Raw genomic sequence first — 24,585 nt, 5'->3', positions numbered from 1 at the left:
TATGCTCCAGTCCCTTAATAATCTTTTTGCCCTTTGTTGGACTCTTTTCAGTATGTCCATGTCTCTGTTGTACTGGGGAGCCTAGAACTGGACACAGTACTCCAGGTGTGGCGTCTACTAGAGTAGAGGGGAAAGATCACCTCCCTCGACCTGCTGGTAACACACCTCCTAATGCAGCTCAGGACTGCAACCATCCCCCTTCTTTGTGGCAAGGCCACATCGCTGGCTCATGTTCAACCTGGCGTCCACCAGGATCCCCAGATCCTTTTCTGCCAAGCTGCTTTCCAGCTGGGCTGCCCCCAGCATATACTGGTGCCTGGGGTTTTTCCTCCTCAGGTGCAGGATTTTGCACTTCCCTTTGTTAAACTTCATGGGGTTCCTGCAAGCCCATTTCTGCAGCCTGTCAAGGTTTCTGGGTGGCAGAAATGTTCCTCTGATGTATTGGCCACAGCTCCCAGTTTGGTGTCATCTGCAGGCTTGCTGAGCGTACACTCTACCTCATCATCCAGATCATTAATGAAATGAAAATGTTAAACAGGACTGGACCCAGTATTGACCCCTAGGGTATAGCACTCATTACTGGCCTGCAACAAGAGGCTCATAGACAAAAGAAAAAAAAAAAAGAAAAGAAAAAGAGAAAATCCGAAAGTGGTCCAAGATATTAATCTGGTGTTCAAATTTTAGCACAAATAATTGGTACTTGATTCTACTGCCAAAACAGAGTCCCTCTGGATGTAGAAAAGCATCTTAGTCCTTTGTGATAATATGTGTGGAAGTACATGTGGTCATGTGATCAGAGGTTAATTCCCTTCGTGGCAGCATTCTGCAATAGTTGCAGGTCAATAATCTTTTTCTGAATGCAGTTGTATACTCCATTAAGCAGAGAAGTGGGCAGGAAAAATAAAAGCCTTTGTGATCAGTGTTAGAAGATCAGAGCTAGCTGTGAAAGTGTACTTGATTTGTTAGGAATTACCTGCATCCTGTTATTCAGCCATTTTATCATGAAGAGTGTTAAAACATCTTGGTAGTTTTTTCATGAGAAAAAACTCTTCTGCTACAACTAGGCAAGATCCCAAGAAATGTTTTTGATTCCTGGCACAGCTTTACTTCAGTATTTCTCAAGCAGGAGAATGTTACTGATTGACTCTTTTCTAGCCTACATTTTAATTGAATGCAAATGCATAAAAAAGGAAAATGTTTTTATTTTCCAAAAAATAACGTATTTTGATTTTTTGAGACTATAATGCGTTTATTATTTAATCAGATAATACATGATTGAAATTGTTGATGCAGCCTGTAACAATTCCAGTGTTTTCTTTTGGTTTAGAAAGTGACTGTGTAATTATGGGTGAGAACAATTTGCTCTCTAGAGTGGTGACGGAACAGAACAATTGGCCAAGAATAAAGAGTATATTTGATCATGGTCTTGGCTTTTAAATCACAGGACAAAATAACATTTTGAATGATATCAGCATGTAAGTTGTTCAGCAAAATAATTTAATTTAATATTATAATGAACTTTGCCAGCTAATAAAGCAAGCAAGCCAAAATAAATCATACACAGCCACGTCGCCTTCATTATGGGGGCTGTACTTAGATATGTTAAATCCTTTTATGATTTTTTTTTCCTTATGTATTTGAGTGCAAAACTAAAACCGTAGTAACGTTCGTTGTGTTTAAAGCTAAGAACATGTAAAGAACAGTTGTGATAGAATTGAATTTTATATACACACTGCCTTTTCTATGACATTGTTTAACTGATTCATATCTAGTTAAAATAATTTAACTTAGAAGTATCAGCATATTGGTTGTAGCAGTTGGAATATCAGTATGTTGATTGCCATCCATTTCCATTTATCTTACATATCGAAAATGCTAAATTCAATTTGTATATCTACAAACTATATAACTTCCATTTTTGTTGATAATTTGTTTTCTGTAAGCTCAAAATGAAAGATTATATCCATTTACATCTACTCTGTGCTATTAATTTTAAACTAATTGTGATGAATCATGTATGACGGTCCACAGGGGCTTTTAGAAAACATTGATTTATAAAGCTGTTTCTTCTAACTTTGAAGATACACAGTAGTTCTTTTTAAAAATGAAACACATTTATATCAGTGTACTATTGCCATTTAGATTAATAACATATTTCTTCTGTTAAAAATTATTGATATTGATCATACAGCCTACTTGTGCCATTCTTTTGAAACTCTTGTGGATGTTTAAATTGCTGAAAAACTATTTCTCTATCTTTTTTTAGTGATTGAAAATTATATTGAAATTCTGTTCCTTTGACATTTCTTCAGCTAACAAACTATGTTGAACTGTCTCTTCAGTTAGCTACAGATGTGATGAACCTTTCCATTTGAACTTCCCCATTCAGTTGACCTCATCTTTCCAAATAAATCCAAGATTACACAGATTTTGGCAACATATTTTTATTGTTAATGGTAAAACAGCAGTGATATTAACTGTGGCTTAGGTCTGTTCGGCTGGCTAATTGTGTTAATATTTTTTTGTAAATTAATTAGCTGCAATTTTAAAAAAATGTTTTTATGTACTGCAACTTGGGTATGTGGTATATGCATGAAATAGTAGTTATTGTTTAATATCTACATATGAATGTTATAGGATTCCAACTCAGACTGTCTTTGGTAAATCAATGTGTTATTGTGCCAAAGAAAAATGAGTATATGAGATGCACGAATTACAGCTCAGCTCTTTGTGGTATTACTCCACCCACTCCGTGATCCTAGACAATCATTTGACTTCCATGTGTGTGGAAGGAACTGCATTTAAAAGCTGCCATTCATATTCGTAGCGCAGGAGTTAAAATTTCCTCAGAAGCTTTTGAAGTGTTTTATTCCCAGTAGTGGTCACAGTATTGACAGACCTATCCATTTTTCCTGCACCCTGTCATGGCAAAACATGGCACAAAATGATCTTTTCTGTGCGTCATGTGTGCTGTGTAGAGAGCGGGGCACTGCTTCTGCGGAGTGCTGTAGTTTATCCCTTAAGACAGCACTCCTAGTACATATACTGCATATCAGGAAGACAGTGCACTATCATGCAATTGTTTCCTGGATATGGACAGAGAAAGAAGGGGAATCAGGAGAGCAATTACTGAAAGGACGGACTTAAAAAGCATATAAAGGAAGAGGAGGGCCTGTGATTTTCTTTTAGATGTGGAAGCGCATCTGGGACTTCTGTGATTAAATACTACAGAAACAAAGACATGTCAACATTAAATTGTGGTTTGTGGCTGTGGTGTTTCATGGAGTGTGTACTTTAGTTTACAGTACATTTCAGAGCAGCTCAGAGAAAGAGAGCAATTAACCCGTAATGCTGACATTTTTATCAGCTGTTAGTTGTTTCCCCTATATGTATGTTTTTCAAATGTATTTTTGTCTTCTTCCTTGGGCTGCCTTCTTCTGTACTATCTTCATAGCTCCTATATGTTTTTCCTGTTCATACAGGCTTTTCTTAAATTGCTACTAGGCAATGTCAGGAGAACATGTTAGCCGATATGACCCTTGCCCCAATCTACTGTTTCCATTCTTGTGTTCTTACATTATTCACAAATGCAATTACTGTCTATTCTGCCACATCCTCAGTATGGGTGTCTGAAAATGCCAACATGCAGAAAACCGTAATGGGTTCCAGCTAGTTTGTCAAGGAGGGCTTCCCCCCACCCCCTTTTTTAATTATAGGAAACTAAACGGCCACTTGAATACTCCTATATCTATTTTATAACAATTCTCTAGTATCATTGCAAAAATTGAAATATACAATAACTTTAGACAGTAAGGAATAAAATCATAGTGCATTATAATTAAAAGAATAGAACTTATAGCTACTCCTTGAAAGCTCCAAAGGCCGTCTAAGGAAAATGTAGCAAGGACAATTCCAGCATTCAAAACTTCAGTCCATTCTTCTCTTGACTGCTAGAAGTCCTTATTGATTCTCAGAGGTCTAGACAGATCCACTCTTAAGTATTGAATTTCATTTTGGTGTTATTGCACTGGAGTTCACACTGAAACCTTTATTTGCAGGATAGTTCTTGAACCATGTTCCTCTAGAGTGTCCGTGTTGATATATCCCTCATTTACAGATTTCACACTTAATAGCTGTCACCAAACATCTTGTGCTGTTAGATATAGGCAGCATGTTGAACTCATCATCCCCCTTGAACTTTCAGCAGATGCAACACTCTCTGTTGCCACTGTTTGAGAACCCTGAACAATCACACCCCCTCCCCCCTTAACTCTGGCTGCTACTGAATAATTGTCCTATTTATCACTTCAACCTTCAGGTTTCAGCCTTGGTCCTAGGAGGGACATTTCATGTTATGTTTAGGAATCCCCAGGGCCTTTGAACTTATGTACAACAATTAGGCCACTGCTTGTGGTCCTCAGTCTTATTCCACTGCTTTTCCAACTGGTAACCTTTTGCTGTCCACAGAGCTCAGAGACCACTCATCCAGCTTTTATCCTATATTCCTTTCCTAGATTGCATTTTCTACCCAGACTTTAGCCTGCCTCAAGCTAGCTTTTTTTCTTAACAGCTGTTCTGCTGTCCTTCCATTGTCTGTCCTTTTCAATCATTCCTAGTAGTTCCATTCTGAAATAATCCTCCAGAATTTGAGAGGAAAAGGAGTACTTCACTTAATGCTGACTACTACTTACGACAGATTTTTTTTTCTTTCAGCACTTCTGGGTTTCTAGAAAATGCCCCATTTAGTGAATATTACCAGCCAAATGGGATTTTCATCTGTGTTCTATCTTATTAGGATTAACCTTTAATAATTATGGTAATGCTTAAGATATTCCCAGGAGCAGGGATGAGTCAGATACTGTTATATTTGCTATAAAGTTTTTAAAAGATGTTGTGGAAGAAATGGCTAAATTATTCAGTTTATCAGTAAAGCACCATTAAATATATTCATAATCTGAATAATGAAGGACATGAAGGCATGCAGTTAATCATAGAGTCATAGAATAGTTTGGGTGGGAAGGGACCTTTAAGGGTCATCTAGTCCAACCCCCCTGCAGTGAGCGGGGACATCTTCAACTAGACCAGGTTGCTCAGAGTCCTGTCCAACCTGACCTTGGGTGTTGCCAGGGATGGGGCATCTCCCACCATCCCACCCACCAGTGTTTCACCACCCTCATTGGGAAAAATTTCTTCCTTATATCTGGTCTAAATCTGCCCTCTTTTAGTTTAAAACCATTACCCCTTGTTCTGCCACAACAGGCCCTGCGAAAAAGTCTGTCCCCGTCTTTCTTACAAGCCCCTTTAAGTACTGGAAGGCTGCAGTAGGGTCTCCCTGGAGCCTTCTCTTCTCCAGGCTGAACAACCCCAACTCTCTCAGCCTGTCCTCACAGGAGAGGTGTTCCATCCCTCTGATCATTTCTGTGGCCTCCTCTGGACCTGCTCCAACAGGTCCATGTCTTTCCTGTGCTGAGGGCTCCAGAGCTGGACACAGTACATCCTAATAATAGGTTGTGTTTGCTTAAGGATTCTTTGGCATTCCTACCACGCTTAGTAATTGCTGAATTTTTCCTTTATGTTGTTCTTTTATTTCATGCAAGCATAACCGCGCTGAGTGCTTTGTATTGCACTTCTAAAACAAAATGTTTGACCTTTTGGGCTTGTGCCTAAAGCACCAGAGGAATCCACAAACAGCATAATTGTGTGCAGATCTTTGAAGGAGCAAATTTTCTCCCTGGAGTGTTCCAGAACTTCTTCCATGATAGCTCACAGATATTTAAAGTTTTTGGCCCTCAATCTCTCTCCTGCACTTACATATTTCTTACTGATCTCAGAGCAGGAGATTGGTCTAGGGCTTGAGCTGTGAATACTGAAGTTTTAACCCAGCATCTCCTTACTTGTCCACCATGTGAGCTTGGGGAGTTACTCATCCTTTCCATGGGTAAAAACCAGTTTATAATATCTGTCTTTAAGAGCCACTAGCTCTGCTAGTTCAATATTAACTGATGCAGAAATTAAAAACATAGAACTGTTATGTAAAAGCTAAGAATAGTCATTCAGTAAAAACAGCTTTTTTGTAAAAGAACTTTTAGCCACTATATTATGTAGCAAGGAATTTTATGTTTCGAGATGTTGTCTACTTAGCTGGGGCATTTGTGTGGCTCTGTTTACCATAGTATTAGAATAATCACAGTTTTTAATGAATGTATATTCACATAGACAGTTGTGTGATAAGGAGTTGCTATAATGTGCATTTTACAAATGAGCTAGGAGAAGGATGGACTTTGAGAATGTCCCACACTTTTAGTGAGCACTCAAAAGCATACCTACCTTCAGTTTGGATGGGAACCAGTGTGTTGGATGCAGACCACAGCAGCCTTCATGAGGTTCTCTTCACCTAGAAGTGATGTCATGTAATGGGTCGAACTGACGTGGCAATCTAAAATGCTTCCTAGAAAGACTTTGGCTCTGCCTACTGCAAAATCCAAACAAGGCAAATACCAGCATGTGGAACTGGATCTTGGGAACCAACCATGTCTTGGCTACTCATGGTTTCAGGCAACTCAGGTACAGAAATGGCAGAGGCTGTTACTCACTCAAGACTGAGAAGGAACACTGGTAAATCAGCAAGTAGAACCCAGCTTCTGGGTTTGCATCCTCATCAGTGTAACAACTGCCAATTCTGTTTTTCTAGAACTATGGTTAAGGTTAGTCTTGAGTTTGATTTTTCATATATAATAAAACAACAGGAAGCTATACAAAAATCTTAGAATTGTTTTCTGGGAATATTTCAGGAAACTGATAGATACAAGAACTGTCAATACATTCAAGAGAAATGTGTCTTGGTCACAATCCTGCAGCAAGCTCAGTGTCAACACATAAGCTATATTCATACATAAGACAGCTCCTCCCCACCACATTATGTACATTTGTGTCTATCGATTTCTACTGTATAGTTTCAAATATTTGCCAAAATATTTCACAAGAGTGTCCAGAACAAATTGTCAGAAACAATTACTCGATGAAGGATGTTGTATAACTAATGCCATTCTGTAATTATTAACTGCAATAAACAGAAATCTTTGTAGGCAGATAGTCCTACAAGCAATCAATATAATTAACAAAAAAATGTAAACAGCATGTTTTTCTTTGTCAGAGTATCAAATATTTGAATGTACTTAAAAAAAGGGGGATTCCCTTATTAGCCTATCACAGTGACTATTACACCGTGCTTCTTTACTGTTTGAACTGTTTGTTCTTTGTGTCGTTCCCATTCCTCATCATCTTTGTCCAGATCAAAAGTTTCTGGATAAATGGGCAGCTTGTCTTTTGGGCACTCCTCGTAATAACTTCGAACATATTTTCCAACAGACCATCCTTTGTATTCCTCAGGCATTTTGCATTCTAGGCCATTGTAGTGAACATTGTAGTGATGCTTCAACCAGTAGAAAAGATAATGAATGTTGTAATCACATCTCCAAGGATTCTCTCTCAGCCACAGTATTTTCAGAAAATAAAGATCTTCCAGTACTCCGTATTCAAAATTCTGCAAGCTGTTGTTTGATAAATCCAACTCCTCTAAGTTATTGAGGCCTGAGAAAGCAACTGGTCAATAGAAAAATAGTTATTGGTACCTTATAAAGATAAGTTAGAAAAAAACATGCATATCTGCAACAGGAAAAACATGTTGATAATTATTCATTTATAAATCTTTTTTTGCTAAAGGCTACAAAAAAGACTTTTCAAACATTCAACTTTAAAATATGGCTTGTGCTTTGAGAAGTGACATACTGTATAAATATATTGACATAAGGGGAGTTGTACTGCTGGTAAAGTTATAAAACACTTAATGAGCATGCATGAGTGTAGAACAGGGACAGTGAAGGTGAATGAATACTTGATTTGCTCATAGAAGTCTACTGTTATTGCCGTGATACAGAAGTAGAAATATGGAAACTGATTATCTATTAGTGTGCAGGGATAGTAGTTTTTGTATGTATGTATGTATTTGTGTGTGTATAGAACCTTTCAATTAATATTTTAAGATATGGAAGATAATAAACATGGGGCTTCATAATAATTCTTCTGAGTCACATTTCAGAGAGCAGTTCATACTTTTTGCAAGTACACTGTATCATTTAGTGGCAGAAGTCTTAATTTAAATAAATTGACTATGTCTAATGCTGAACCTCATAAGTACCATTTTGCTGATATTATCACTTTCTACTGCTGTTTAACTTCTAAAATGCTACTAGAGAAGGCTCTTTTTGCTTCGTACTTTCTACCTCTCTCCTGGTGTCTGCTTTAATAATTAAAATCTGAATACACATAGGCTATAAGCAAATTGCCAACAAGGACACTTGAGTTCTAATGATATATAACTTAAGAGCAATTATATGTAGTGATTTTTATCCTAAAAGAGTTTAAATCCTTTTGGTGTGTCTCTTGCTTTATTGTCCAATATAATTTAAAAGCAGTGTTGTGGTTTAACCCCAGCGAGCAACTAAGCACCACGCAGCCCTCATCCCCACAGTGGGGGAGAGAGTCGGAGAAGTGAGAAAACTCGTGGGTTGGGATAAAGGGTGTTTAATAGGGAAAGCAAAAGCCATGCACGCAAGCAGAGCAGAAGTTCACCACTTCCCATGGGCAGGCGGGTGTTCAGCCATCTCTGCACCATGTGTAATGGTTACTTGGGAAGACAGATGCCATCACTCCAAATGTCCCCACACCCCCTCCTTCTTCTTTGCCCCAGCTATATATACTGGGCATGATGTCATATGGTAGGGAATATCCCTTTGGCCAGCCTGGGTCAGCTGTCCCGGCTGTGTCCCCTCCCAGCTCCCTGTGCACCCCTCGTCTTCTTGCTGGCAGCCCAGCACGAGAAGCTGGACAGCCCTTGACTGCTCAGCAACAACTCAAAACGTTGGTACGTTACAAACATTACTTTCATCCCAAATCAAAAACACAGCCTCACACAGGCTTCTATGAAGAAAATTAACTATCCCAGCTGAAACCAGGACAATCAGCCTTGTTATATATGGAGGTTGGACTAGATGACCTTTAAAGGTGTCTTCCAAGTCGAACTATTCTATGATTCTATAGGGCAAGTTTTCTTAGATTTGGCAAATATATTTAAAAAATCATTCAACTATTTAGTGTCATTTAGTGTTTTGGGAAATGATTAGCCTTCAGTCTGCAGAATTAAATTTTTGCACTTGGTTGGTTTAGTAGTAAGAAAGGGCAGCTGAAATCAGTCTCTCTTCATTGACTTCCATGATGAATACATTTCAGTGCAACCTTTATGAATTGAGTGATACAAAAGGTAAAACTGGAACCTACTTCTAGAACACACCTACTTTCCCCCACACATTTAGATCTGATAGGACATTATCAAAGTTTATAGTTAATAAAACACAAATCAATTTTTAATGAATATTTAAAATTTCTCTTACCAGGATCAATGTAAGCTAATCCATTACTGTTTAGGTTTAATATCTTCAGTTCACTGACATCTTCAAACTCTTTGGCTCGTAGTTGTCTAATTTTGTTGTTGGACAAATCAAGTTTAACTATATCTGGAGGTATGTTACCTGGAACTTTCTTTAAATCTTAAAAAATGAAAAAGTCGTGTGTTAGCTTTAGATTATTCTTGCTGCTTAGGTATCACAGTTGCATACCAAACAGAGTTTTGTCCATCTAGCATTATTTCTTGTTTTCTTTCCCTTTTATCCCTACTACTAGTGTCAACATGTTTTTTCAACTTCTGAATTTCATTCCTTTGTTCACTTGTATTCTTTACATTTCATGTGAAAATAGCTGTTTGCATTAGTGCTCATAGTAAAGCCTCTTTCTATATATTTTTAAAATATTTTCATTTTAATAGAACTGTACTATTCATTTGCATAGGGTTAGGGCAGGTAGTGAAGATACTATACTAATAAAATCTATGTATGAACGGCTTGATCATCTAAAGAAAAGAAACCAGAGTAACTATATAAAAAAATGTTCATTAGTATGTGAACATTTTCCATAATCAAATTACAGTGTGCTGTCTTACATCCTTTGTTCTGTGTGGCCAAAGGGTAAAATATTCTAAATTTTATCAGCAATAAAATTGCAAGTTGTTATAGTATTTATAGTAATATATATATAGTTCTGTAGTTACAATTATGGAGTGTTTTAGTAATACTAAGACTATATATTTGTTACAAGACTTACAGTTCTTATATGTCCAGGCAGCATAGTGGCATTCTGTCTATCTACTTCTCTATCCTACTAGTATCATTGGCATTACCAAAGTAGCCAAGCACCTCCCAGTCATCTGTGTACGTATCCTTACAGTGTTCCTTGCAAAAGAGTTACAGAAAGAATAGCTTCTAGTCCAGTAGTAAGGGCACATTCTTGGGAAGTGCAAACGGTGGTTTGAATCCTCTTGGGATAAAGTTAATAAACCTCATCTCCAGGATTACGTTTACTCAATGAGTGTTCTAATCCTGGCCTCTTATTACAAGAAAATGAGCGGTATCTCTTGTTTGACCATCTTTGAATGAAAGCAAGTGGTTTCTGGTTCTGTGCTGAAATCTGTGTTGTCTGTACTTCTGAAGTTCTGAGGATGTCTAATACTCGGTATTCTCGAGACTAAAGCAGCCGATCAGAGTCTTCCTGCCTTATATCTGATTTTGAGCAGGACTTTGGTATTATAAATACATAAATATTATAACTATTCCAGCCTGCTCTGGTTGGAGTGCTTCCTGCTTGTGCAGATGTCAAAGTTTCAGGGCCTGTTTATCACCAAATGAATGCAAATAATGCTTGAATTTAGAGTCTTGGAGAGTTTGGCTAGTACTAGAAAGATTTTTTCAACTGCTTTTGCAAATACAGGGTTTTTTGTGGAAAAGCAAACAGAAGTTACTTTTGGTAAAACAGAATCAAGGACATAGGACACTTTCATTCTGAAAGTACTGGAAGATCTGGCGTATCACTGATCTGATGAGATATAAATAAGTTCTTCAAAAAGGAGAACCTACACATGGTTATATGTATTTTTAAGATGTTTCTTTCGTGAGCTTTCTGACATTAACTGAAAGCTGCTGACCTGTTGTCATATCTCCTTAGAGATACATTGTACTGGTATACTGCTTGTCACTCAATCCTCTCCATTGTAAAGGAATGATGGATTGCAGCTTTTCATGTCATCTTACTGCGTTGGCAAATGATGCACCTTTTTTCCTACTCTGAAATCTTGTCCATGTGGATTTGGAGAAATTTTTGTGTTTTCCCAGCATTTTGGGTGCATTATGCTCCTATTTCTGATGAAAATTCCAATGAAATTGTGCATCTGCTGCACAGTAATCATATGCAAAGACACTAAGTACAATGCTTTCATCAAAGATTACCATATGTTCAGAAATCCCAAATGTCCATGGGATATCTGCATCCAGCTGTCGAGCATATGCACAGTAGATCTGATACTTCCTAAAAAATATTGAACATACTCAATGTGTCCATGCTAGACATTCAGGAAGTCCTGGACTGATATACTTAGTTCTTGACCTGAAGGAGAGAGTCCCTGTACACACTAGTACACTCGTGTGGAGCTTGAAGTAACTTTATTCCTTCATTATAAGTACTAAAAACAGTAAACCATTTTTTAAAAATGACATAAAAGCCTGTGAAACTCCCATGAAGTGCAGACCACATTTAATGTTTCTATGAACTTAGAGGAAAAAGTAACATTTTTCTTACCAAAAGTTTTTGAATATATTCATATCAACTCATCTCTTTGATACCACTAAATGAGGAGAGCTGGAAAGTCAGTCTTTTCTTATATTAGGATTATAATATATGTCTGGTTTTTGTTCAGTAGCACAGTTTACTGGAAACATAAGGTAATAATGATATAAATAAGATACTATGAAGGATAATTAAGATCCTATCTAGAGGGAATGGTAAGGTAGGTGAATATTAAGAAATTAATAAATGTTAGCCAGGAAGAAGGAAGGAATTTAACAGGGTGGAAAAAAGTAAAAACGTGGACCATTTTTTATGACATACACAATAGATAAACCATGTAATCAAATACTGAAATTGTTAATTCATTATATTTAGGTATTGTTTCCTTATACTGACTTCTGAGCTTGTTTCTGGCATTAAGGTCCAAGAATAAGGGCATACAGAGTTGTTACAGAAATTTAAGTCACTGTTAAAGCAAATAGAACTTCAGCAAACACATGGCAAGATACAAGTGGGCAAAATATACTGCAGTGATCTGGTATTGCAGGCTATGCTTAAAAAAAGTTGGGAAAAATTCATCCCAATCTTGGCTACTCCTAGTAATGCTTTTTATTTCAGATTTGTAATGATAAAGAATTACTCTATTCTGAATTGTTTTGTTGTTTCTTTGTTTCATCATGGGATAAAATATGGGAAATAAAGAGCACGAATAAATGTGCACTTTTGTGTTGATATATGACCCAGCTGGTTTACCCTTAAGGCTTAACTGTGGCTTTTAGGAGCCTGAGAAGGATTTAAGAATGGAATGGATCCAAGTGTCTGAAAAACATTTCTTGAAGGCCCTTCAACTTTGAAATGTGTGCTGGGTGCTGGGAGGAAGAACAAGAGAGGAGGTATTTCTTTATGAACAAACCCATACAATTTCTTCCCTTAGTAGAAGAAATCTTGCACAGACAGTGTGAGGATGCAAGGGCTCTCCTTTGCAAGCAGGATCCTTTGGGCATTGTGAGCACAGCTGGCTGCTCCAGTCCTGCTTCACAGCTCGTTTCTGTCCAAAGTTGTTGCTATCTTTGTGCTTGTACACCGGAAAGAAGAAAAGACACTCTGTGCTTTTCTCTATCAGTACAACAATTTCAGCACAGCTGTAATTTGACTCATTAGTATGTTTATAGTTGTGAAATCAAAGCAGTGAGGTGCTCATCCTTCAGTGACTTAAGTATATGCTTAATTTTATTCCTGTTGATTTTTGTTGGGTATCTTATACTAGACCACTAAAGAATATCTGTGGAATTGGGGCTGCAGAGTAGGGGTAAAACGAAGAAAGAATTCCTCCTTGTTCCTTGTAGTTACGAGAGAAAGACAATTAACAGTATTAGTTAAATCAAGTAAGGCGAGTACTAGTACTATATTTATTTGATGTAAATAATATGTGAATAAATGTAGTAAGGGAGCAAGAATATTAAAATCATTAATTCAGTTCTAAGAACAGATACAAACCTTTTCTTTTGCAATTCAGCGTTGGTACAGGAAACACATACATGTGGCACAAAGAGGAATCAAGTTCTGGTTTGACAGCTTCAGGCTTCTCCCGTTTTATGTTTTGGGGGTCCTGCCTGTCCTCTTCACTACATAGCTGTTCAGCTTTTATTTGCTTTAGCTTTTGATTTTTCAGTTCTATTGGGTGTACACACTTGGCATAATTTCCCAAATTCCTGTTTGTTGGAACCTGTAGCATTGTAACAAGAGTTTCTAGTTCACAGTTGCAATGCCAGGGATTATCATAAAGACGTAGGTAGTTTAGACTGGGCGTATAAATAAAAATCTCCTCGGATAAACTCTTAATTTGGTTATGCTGAAGTAAGAGTGTGGTAAGTTTATTCAAACCATAAAAAGCCTCGCTCTCAATTTTTGTTATATCATTCTGTTGTAAATCCAGACTTTTCAGTACTTTATACTTGGAAAACATGTTATTCTTCAATTTACGAATCCTGTTTCTTGCAAGTAGCATGTGTTTTAAATCCTCTGGCCAATCAGGTGCCACAAAAATTAATTTTCTTTCCTGACAATCTAGATATTTCTCATGAAGATAAGTGTATATATCACATGGTAGGCCTTGGGCATTGCGCTTAACAGTGCTAGATGCTTTCCTTAAGATGTTTTCCCTTTCATTGTTTCTCAAACTCCTATTCCTTGTCTTCCTACAGTCAGACGCTTTACAAAGAAGAAGTAGTAGTATAATAGTAACTACTTGCATCCTGACATTCAGCTGGCCCCAGTTATTTCCTGTGACAAGAGGAACAGTTGAAATTTTTGGATAGTCTTAATCAGTGTTGTACAGATCTGGGGAGTCACAGCTGGGGTATGTGGGATCCCTGTGTTGGAAGAAAAGTGAAACATTAGAACAAATGAAACAGGCATTTTCATGGAGGCTTTTACATAATATGCAGCATTCAGTCAAGTACTCAATCATCACACTGCCTGGAACTTCACAAATACTTAGAAGATTTAATGTCCTATCTCTTTTTTTCTTGGTTTTACTGTCTCTGGTCTACTGTCATTCATTTTGATTAAATGTGGGAAACTACATGGACCAATTTCTAAATGATCTTTGTTAGCAGGTTCTCACGTATTCAGGAAAATGGCATCAGGCTGAAGCTTCTTCGTATTTAAGTTCATCTTGGAAGATGTGCTTGAAAGAGGAGCTTGAAGCCAATACTTTCCAGCTTTCTGCGTGTTGATCCACTGGAACACACAGGGAGCCAGACCAGGGAAAGTCATCCAGTGCCTATCAAACCCCCAGTTTTAGACTGTGCTCAAGTGTGGGCTTGTTATCAGGTTGAGCCCAAATTTGTCATAACTAGTTCTGCTACTACCAAGTGTCTCTCATGCCCCACATCAGGTAGACAAAGTTGGCTGGACTGCACTGAGAAGAATAATCTTTTGCGAGAGCCCATGAGCCTATGTGTTATCTGAGCATATGCAGAATGCAAAGGGAACTGGCAGGTCCTGCCTGTGGCCTGCTGCAAACCACCGAAGGCAGAGTGCAGGGGGGTAAGCCAGGAGCTTTGACCTTTCCAAGAAAGCCAGACACAATCATTAGGAATTATTATTATGGGAAGACAAGGACTGCTCCCTGCAACCATGTCCAAAATTGCCTCAGTATTTTAAGTAATTTTTTGGTGTTATGTTCCTTCCTGAATTCCCTGTAGTATTCCTGTGCACTGCCCTTCTCCTTCATTTCCAGTGAAGTCTGGTCACAAGGTTTTGTTTCCTTAGACACATTTTAACCCCTCAGGTTTTTGTATTTTCTAACTTCTTTCCATCTTACAAATTTCCTAGTTTTGCTAGTCAGTATCATTCCCTCTGAAACCTTTTTTTTTAATTCTTCACTGGCTTAACTACTTAGTTTTTCTCTATGACTGTGCATCTTTGTGTTATGCTCAGTCCTTCTTGACTTTAGCACCTGGGAAGGTATTGAATCCCAATCTTGCGAGCAGATCATTGCACCAGTGTTCTGTTCTAAAACACCATTGTTTTGGGCTCAAAAATCTTGTTTTTATCTGTAGGAAAGGTGATGCAATAAATCAACTAATATCAGGTAAAATTCTTTGGAAAGCAAAGAAATTTTTCATTTTTAAACACATTGGTAGATCAGTTTAAACCACATCTCAGCTGTAGGGTGTTCTCAGTATTTGTGCAGTTCTTACTCATTAGACAGATGGAGCGGTCCTGTCTACGCATGCTACTGCATCCCTCTAATCCATGTGGCCACTTCTTAATATTACCTTTAAAAGCCCATTAATTGGTTTCTCCGTTCCTGTAGTTGCCAGTTGTCTACCTGCATTCAGATTCTGTTAGTTCACAGTGTGAAGGAGTGTTTGCACTGATGACTTTATCCCTTACATGAAAAATGAAATTTCGTTTGTTACTTTTTGGCAGCTATGTGCTAGTCAGTGTAAATTGATTATGTGTTTTAATAACTTGCATCATAACTGGGATCCTCTGTGTTGTTTTGAACTGTTCACCATTCTGGTAATGTGCTAGCTCATTCTATCCAGGAGAGCTCAGAAATACAAAAAGAACTTGGGAGAGGAAATGTAATAAATAATTATGGAGATATCCTTTCCTCTTCCTTTCTATCTCCTGGGTCTGAGCTGGAATTTTTTACTAGTATTACATTCTGCCTGCTAACTACATTATACTCAGCTATAACACCAAAATGAGCAGCTGCTTTCAGTAGCGTGTACAGGTTCACATTATAACTGTGTCTCATTTTAGTGCTAGGACAAAAAACGTGTAAGAGGTATGTCATTTCTGTGGCTTAGAAGCCTTAAGGATGATTTTCATTGTGTAGGTTCTTTTGAGTTGTGCAGTCCCTCTCAGTATTGTCCTACTCTTCAAAAAGGCACTGTTAGACTTTATTACAGGATATCAGTGAAGTCACAGTCCCCGCAGAAAAGAATATACAGATCTGTTGTACTAATGCTTGATTGCAACTGAAAATATGTATTTTGCTTACCATGTGAAAATGTGTTCTTAAAGATCTAAACCATATTTTTCTTTTAACTTTATAAACCCTTCATACTGCGTTTTCCATATTAGGTATCTGTATCAGGCTTTTTTTTTTTTTAATTTCAGTTTAGACAGATCAGTTATTTTTGAAGATTAGATTAAGGCAAAAAGTATTACTATGTTTAACAGGAGTTTTTGCATCTTTACCTTGGAGGATAGACTCAAAATTTGGCAGAAGAGTGGCTGAAGGGATATGTAAGTGTTGTTTCTAGTGTCAGACATCTCCCTCTCATTATTTTGTTAGAATTGCAACAATCTCTGCAAATAGGAGTTTCTAAAAATAGTAGATTATACACACACAGAAGAGACTATCTCAGGCAGCTAAATCCTCTGAAATATCTGCAGAAGATAAGCAAGACTTTTCCTACAATTGGTCTGATTGCTGCACCTCTGTCTTCAGAGGGAAAAAATATTCATGTATATAATGAAGATACTGGTGTCATAATATATGGGTGGGAGGGGCAGATAAACCTGTGTGGAAAACTTAGTTCTGGCACTTCCTAGCACCAAATTGCTTAATTAAGTAGCTTGCTAGTCCTTTGGTAACGTAAGACTGAAGCCAGCCATTAGTGGATGGAGCCTAAGAAGAGACATTTCCTCAGGACAGCTTACTCCAGCTTTGTATCCTACTTTTGGTTTTTTGTGCTTTCTTCTCAGTAATCTGCTGTGGCCACGGTTTCAGGGAGGATACCGGCCTAGATGGACTGAATCTGTAATAGGAATTCTGACGGTTGTGTCGTACACTGAGAATTTGAACTGTTCACCTTTAATATGACATTTTTTATTTTTATTTTTAGGTGAATGTCATAATTTGCAAGACTTAAATCTCTCTGAATGCCAGGGATTAAATGTAAGTATTACAAATCTTTTCTGCGAACTTTAATTTATACCAAGAAGGGAGATTTTGTAAAGTACTGTGGTTATTTGGGTACACAACTCTTCCCCATAAAAAGTAGAGACTTGTGTTCTTAAGTACTTTGAAAATGGAGTTTAGGAGATGCAGAGATACTCAGTCTCAATTAATCTTAATAAACAGGCTTCAAAACTTTACCAGTCTGGGGGGAGGGGTTTTCTGTTATTTTAAGTTTGGAGTTGAAAACAACAATACATTTTAACTCTATATTGTTTCCAAGTTCCTTTATTCCTTCATTCAGCAGCATACTTGGGCTCTAAAAATGTCTCACTAAATTTCTTGATATTTGTGAGAGCTTCGTTTGAAAGGTGTCTAAGTATGCAATCACTGTTACATATTTGTCCATTCTTTTTCCTTTAACATTTTCAGTTTTGTCTTGTGACCAGTAGTTCTCTGTAATGTTTTTTTATTGCTCTTCTCTGATGGAAAAACAATGTTTGACTCTGCTTTAATTAATAATTTCTTAGAAATGACACTGATATGTGCAAATTTTTCTAATAATAAAATCAATCTAAAAATAAAATCAATACTTTTTTAGAAATTATGGTTCATAATAGATTCATATAATGTATGCACCCATTTATATGCTATTTATAGTGTTAAGTATATAAACAGATAATTTAGTATAGTTTAGTTGTCTTTGGAGTGAAGCGTATGTCCAAGGGTTTAGCCCAAAAACACACCGATATATACACACAGGTTTTAAAAATTACCATGGATAAACTATAGCTCATGAGCTTCATACAAAAATGGCATATGATGGTTGAGTTAGAGAGGCAAGAGCTGCAGAAGAATTATGAGGTTCTAATTTATAATACTCTGTTTTGGTTCTGCTTTACATATATCTTCATGTCTGTCCTATGTTGATGTTGGCTTTATTGCTAAATATCTTGTTCTCACCATTTTCACAGATTATAACATTTCCTTTACTATACCGGGTACAAGGAAGGGATAAAGATATAGTATATTAGGAAGCTCTTTGCGTAACACTGTAGAATCGTCATGTTATATAATTACAGTGTAATGTGTAGAGGTTGTCTGCTTCTCAAGGATCATGTCGGTTGTAGGTTCCTGCATAAAGGCAGTAAGTCAAAGAGGGCCAGGGCTTGCCAAACTGTAAAGACTCAAACACTGTTTAATAACCGTCTGTTCTGTCTGGTTGTCAGCATGCTTGCTAATACACATTTGGTACGTACCAGCAAGAACATTCCTAGGTGATGCCAGGGCCTGGTTCATGGGATAGCAGGGACTTGCTGATTACACTCTTGCCAATGCAGCCTAGTATGCAGTTGGCCACCTTTTTCAGAAGGACACGCTGTTGACATACTTTGAAGTTATTATTGACCGGGACTCTCAGGTCAGTGTGTTTGATAGATGCTTTCTGTCCAGTGTCTAGACTGTACTGATGCATGGGGTTATTCATTCCCAGATGCAGGACTTTGCATTTGCCTTTGTTGAACTTCATGAGGTGTCTGTCAGCCCATTTTTTTCAGACTAAATCTCTGTGAAAAGCAGTTCTAGTCTCGTCTGTTGACTCTCCCCCCAGTTTGGATGAATTTGTGAATTGGCTAAGAATGTACTCTGTTCCAGTCATCCAAACAGTTTATAAAGACACTTAACAGTACTGGCCCGCATATTGAACCTTGCGGGATACCAGTTTCCATAAGGTGCCAATGTGACTTAGCATCATTGGTGACAACCCTCCGGTCTGGCAGTCCGGACAAATTTTCACTCACCTTGAAGTCCACTTATCCAGCCTTTATTTTACCAATTTGGCTATAAAGGATACTGTGGCCTGTGTTGAAGGCCTTGCTGAAGTCAAGACACACAACAGCTGCTTGTCTCCCCTTATCCATAGATCTAGTAATTTCATCATAGAAAGCGATTGCCTTAGTGAGGAATGCTTTGCCCTTGGTAAATCATGCTGGCTTTTCGCTATCATTTTTCATGTGCTTGGACATGACTTCAAGGAGGATTTGCTACATAGCCTTCCTAAGGTGGGGCTGACTGGCCTGTAGTTTCCTGGATTCTCATTCTTCCATTTCCAGTCATCAGGAATCTCCTCTGATTGCCATGACCTTTCAAAAATGAGTGAGGTCTCCCAGTGACAGGAGCCAGCTTTCTTAGTACTCTTGGATGCATCCTGTCTCGTCCCATTTCCTCAGGTGCTCCCTGACATGGTCTTTTTCTACCATGGGTATTGCTTCACTCCCACAGACTCTGCTAGTAGGCTCCTGGGAGGCACCAGAGAAGCCTTAAGACAAGCGTTAGCAGGAAAAGCTGAGGCAAAAAAGTCATTGAGTACCTTCGCCTTGAAGATCAACCAGCTCACCTGGGCCCCTTTGCCCTCCAGGGCTGTCACCATGAGATCCTTGTTAAGCAGATCCCTAAAGAAGCCAAAATCTGCTCTCAAGTTCAAGTTTTTTCTTCTAAAATTTGTCCAATTTTCTTCTCTCAGGAGTTTAAACTCCTCATTTTCATGGTTGCAGTAACCAAAGGCACTCTAGTTTTTCACATCTTTGACCAGTTTTTCCTTGTTTGTGAAACAAGTCCAGAAGAACATGTTCCCTAGACCACTCATCAGTCACCTGTATCAAGAAATTGTCTTCAACACAATCTAGAAGTCTCCTGTTTTGTGCCCAAACGTATTGTTCTTCCAGCAGATATCAGAGTGGTTAAAGTCTCTCATGATTAATTGTAAGGCTTCCTTCAGCTGCCCAAAGAAGGTTTCATCTATCTTCTTTTCTTGATCAAGCAGTCTGTAGCAGATAACTACCATGATGTAATCATCATAGGTCTACCCTCTAATCCTTACAGATAAGCTCTTGACTGACTTGTCACCCATTCCAATGCAAAGCTCCATGCACTTAGGCATAACTTTGCGTAGAGTGCAACCTGTCCTCACCTTCCTGGGCTGTCATGCCTAAATATTTTGTAAACATTCATTGCAGCCCTCCAGTTCTGTGTGCTGCCCCTTTGCATCTGTGAAATCCCAATGAAATCATAGCTCTGCACTTGTGCGTGGACTTTGATCCGTACTGGTTGATTCCCACGCTACAAGTGTTTGCGTTCAGACACTTGAGATGGACCCCTGGTTGTGCTGCTTTCACATGGAAGGTTTCAGAGTTTTCCCCATCATGCTATCCCTCTAGTGCTTCCTCACCACTCCCTATGCCTTCAGCTCTCTTCAGGTTATGGTTATCTTCTATCAGCATACCTATTTTTGCTGATATCACCTCTCTCAAATCCTTTGTTGCACGAATGTATTTCAAAGGCACAAACCGTCCTCTTTAAAGTTGATTGGTATTGAATTTCCAGCTATCTTGATGGACCTTTTGCCTGATAACTGAAATAGTAAAAAGGTGACCACAACAGGGCAAAAGATACACACTCAACTATTACATTTCCATGTATAAGTGCCGATTTTTTGACTTTCTATTATATTGACATTTATTGTGAAACATTCTTCATACTAGTTAATTTGTTCCCATTATATTCTAATGGAATGATGTGTAGAACAATATAGGTAGTACCACTTTTGCAGGTCAATAAAACATGGAAACTTTGTAATTACTCAAATCTAATGTTCCACCTAGAGGACAGAACTAAACAGGAAGCATTTTGTAAATGATATTACTGGTCAGAGAAGTGTAACAGAGTTTATGGATAAAATTCACCAGTGGTTTTAGATACTGGGATTGGCTAACAAGAATGTTGGTTTAGCGAAATATGTAAACATGTGCTAACCTTCGATCATGTGAAAAGTCCCCTGTGCTCTGTTAGGACTGTGTAGTGTATTCTGTTTCCTTGAATTGGAATGTTAAAATTACCATACTTCAAGTGAGTATCAGGAGCGTCATGTGTCTCTCAGTATTCTACTTTGAGGCTTCCAAAGAAAATAGCTGTGATGTATAAAAAATACTATTATGATTTAAAGATACACATTAATGTTTTCCCTTGTTACTCTGCATTAAAATGTAAGATAAATTAATACAAATGTAATTTTAATATACTTCTGGGTATATAGTAATATAATAATAATAAAATAACATTTTGTTATTCAGGATGAATCGATGAGACTCATATCAGAAGGTTGCAGAGCTCTTCTCTATTTAAATCTGTCATATACAGATATTACTAATGGAACACTACGGCTATTGTCAAGGTAAAATTAAACGGAAATACAAAAGTGTGTTTGTTCTAATCTTGCAGGAAACTTAGAGGCATATGTAGTAGAAATACTCTTTTTGAGTGATTTACAGGATTCTGTCTGCTATACAAAATGAAAAATTGCCCATACATTTGATTTAGGTAGCAGTTCTTTTCTCTTTTTAGTGTAATTAAAATCATATGCTAGATTACTCTATGTATTTCACAGAGTTTTACAGAAACTTTCAAAAGAACATGCCAGCCAAATATTTCTTGGGCATGTTCAGTTACTCATGATGACGCAAGAAGTTTGCCAGATAGAAATGTTCTTAAAAATTTATTTTTGCAAGAGAGGATTGTTGTGTGAGCCAAGGCCTTGCATGACAACTGCAAAAGAAAGAGTTATTCCAAACTCTTATTTGTAAGATCAGTGAGCTGACGGCAGAGAATTTACATTCTTACGGAGGTCTGTTTTAGATGTATCCCTACATGAGACCTGAAGTCTGCCTGGTAGGTAGAATCACCGCATTAAAACTGCCATAAAGGAAAAGAGGTATGCTGGTCCATGATAGCAGCCATCACAAAGACGTATATAGATTTGAAGATAGCTGTACATTGTTTCTCTTTCCTATGAGGAAAACTAATGTCTTCCTTTTAACAGCAGCCCTACAAAGTCCAGAAACATGTTTTTCTTTGGCATTTGCATAATACATTTTGACTTTTGTTTTTCTTAGTCTATAATGGCATATCCTCATATAACTAACATTTGTTTTGGCAAAGTTTTCCATTTAGTGCCTCCAATCTTACCACTCATCTCTTCATCAGTATTATTCTGATCATAATCTGTGTTTTCTCCATGTTGGCTGATATTTTGCCTTTTTAAAATTCCATATATTTATGTTGAAGTTTGGAACAGCTGTTCTATAGGTAATCTCAGTGTATGTTATTCTGGCTACCTGAGCATGCTGTTGCCACCAAAATTCAGAACCGTTCACTTCTTTTGATGCGTAAATAGCGCTTACCCAAGAAAAATTCTCCAGAGTAGATGAAGCTTTCAATGCAATAAAATGTTTAAAACAAAAATTCTCCACTGACAAAACAGATTTTGCGGTTAACTTGCACCTCATTAATAATTAATTTTCCCAGTCACACATGATGCTTCTGATTTAAAACCATAAGATACTACTGTTTTATTGACAATTTTTGGACAAAAAGTAAACCTCATTGTTTCTGAGATTATGGGTATGTACAAAATGTTGCTGTCCTGTGAAGATTTTGATAGCAGACAAATTTCATAAATATTTCACATGCCATCTCAAAAGCATTAGCTCACCACAGGTCCTGTGTAATAAAATAACTAATACAAAGTTCTTAGAGGTGGCAGTGTTGCATTTCGTAATACTGCATGTGAAGTTTGCTGTTGTGTATCAGATGCCTGTTATTGGAATGAGGAACAAGTGAAGTGTAGTCTGAGTGTGCTCAGAACTATTTGCTCTTTTTTGATTCTCTCTTACTGTTCCATACAAGCATTTTAACCTTCGTTTTACACAACGTGAATCATCAGCCACAATTTCCCTCTGAAAAGTTCCGTTGCATGTGGTAGACATGAATATCGTCTATCAGGAATAAGTGTCAGAAGGTGATTTTCTCAGATTGCTTTAAAGCAATGATCCTGAGATTGCTAATGCCAAAATTAATTGAAAAAACAGTGTGACAGGATCCCTGGAGAATTTAGCTGTAACACAAAACAAGGATTTTTAGTAGTCTGTGTGCTCAAGCTTAAGTTTTAAGAAAGCTGTCACTTTAAAAATGGCAGAAGGCGCCATGTGTTAAAATTCCCAGATCATAAAAATGGGTCATATGACCTGTACAGAAAATCACTGTCTCTTCAAGAGTATTGGAAGGTTTTGTTCAGTCTTCAAAATACAGTAACAAAGGCTTCCCTGTGTTTTAAATTATGCAACCTTATAGCAACATACACTTTGAAGAGACTCAGAACTGCTGGAGTATAAAAGCCAGTCTCTTAATACATTATCTGTTTTGTCAGATAAGTTTGGAAGTGCACTCTCGCTGAGTTTGATTTTCCCCACTCGTTTCTGTGGAGTATGTCACTAAAATAAAAAAAGGGCTTATGCTTCTACAAAGAAAGTTACTTATTTTTCTGTATTTAATATGAATTAAATGTTTCCATTTAAAAAAAATGCACCACAAACACATGCCCTTATATACTAATATCTGGTTCTGATGCACGTTGTCTGTCTTTTTGTTTGTTTTTTTCATGAAATGCAATCTTCTATTTAATTTCTTAATATTTTTGTATTATCCTTTTTTTATGATAACTTTCTTTTTCAGCTTCCTGTCTCTTTTTTTTTGTATTCAGTTTAAGTTAGCATGTTTCCCCACTCTATATCGAAAGTATAAAGTCTGTTCCAAAAATGTATGCCACTGCTTAAGCACTCAGCTCCTCAGTGGGTGTTCCCATCTTTCTTCAAAATGCCTACTTTTGCTGACTTGCAGAACTGCCTGACCATATCCCTACAACTAAATGTCTACCAGAGCAGTGGGTCCTAATTCTAGGTTTTGATTTTCTCTATGCTTTCATTTGTGGTGCTTGTGGCAATTGTTATTTATTCCAGTTAGAAATGTAGTTCAGTAAAATGAATAGTTTTCAGTATGTTATAAACCAAAGCTGCAGATGGAAACTTAAATATATTCAGAGATAGATTCTTCCTTTTACAGAGTGCTGTTGATTAACATTTTCCACTTATACAGTTTGCTTGCTTTTGACTAATGTTTAGCATAAAGAAATGTTTTCCAAAAGAACTGATCTAACTGAACCTAACACTGGGCAATTCCCTTTTGGATAATTCCCTTTTGTATCTCTTTCAATTTTTCAGAATCTTTTAATAGTACTCTTCTAAATAATTACATGACTTGAAAAGCTCTAACTGTACATTCATGCTTTTAACGTCCTTTGGTAGACTTCTGGTTTTCATTTCCAGCAGGCACTGCTTGTAAAATCAATGGCAAAGAGTGTCCAGAAAACTTATACTGAAAAGTCTATTAGCTTTCACAGTATGCACACAAAAATCCCAGTTAATTAAAAAAGTATGCTTTTGCAGTTATTTGAGATAAGTTTAAAATTATACTGTTTTCATACGGTGAGATATGTTGTATGATAGTGTTATTCCCCAGTAATTTGCAATACAAGCAGCAGAGGA

General features: G+C 37.4%; 2 protein-coding genes across 2 annotated transcripts in view; one reads left to right on the top strand and one right to left on the bottom strand.

The window, feature by feature from the left end:
* The window catches only part of FBXL13 (F-box and leucine rich repeat protein 13), a gene marked incomplete at its 5' end in the record, with an annotated part of 95,928 nt that overhangs the window by 32,426 nt on the left and 38,917 nt on the right, over positions 1–24,585 (top strand). The window contains 2 exons of the mRNA XM_082013915.1: positions 17,100–17,152; positions 21,280–21,380. Coding sequence (XP_081870041.1) covers positions 17,100–17,152; positions 21,280–21,380 — 154 coding nt within the window. The remainder of the gene's footprint in view (positions 1–17,099; positions 17,153–21,279; positions 21,381–24,585) is intronic.
* LRRC17 (leucine rich repeat containing 17) lies at positions 7,199–13,984 on the bottom strand (the record flags this gene model as incomplete). The annotated part of the gene is made up of 3 exons (XM_082013929.1): positions 7,199–7,602; positions 9,450–9,605; positions 13,228–13,984. 3 exons carry the CDS (start codon positions 13,982–13,984, stop codon positions 7,199–7,201), a joined length of 1,317 nt encoding a protein of 438 aa, XP_081870055.1.

This window comes from Phaethon aethereus, assembly GCF_964289735.1.
Source record: "Phaethon aethereus genome assembly, chromosome: 1".
Lineage (NCBI taxonomy): Eukaryota > Metazoa > Chordata > Aves > Phaethontiformes > Phaethontidae > Phaethon > Phaethon aethereus.
The sequence above is the reverse complement of the archived record's forward strand: the minus strand, read 5'-3'. Positions and strand labels throughout refer to the sequence as shown.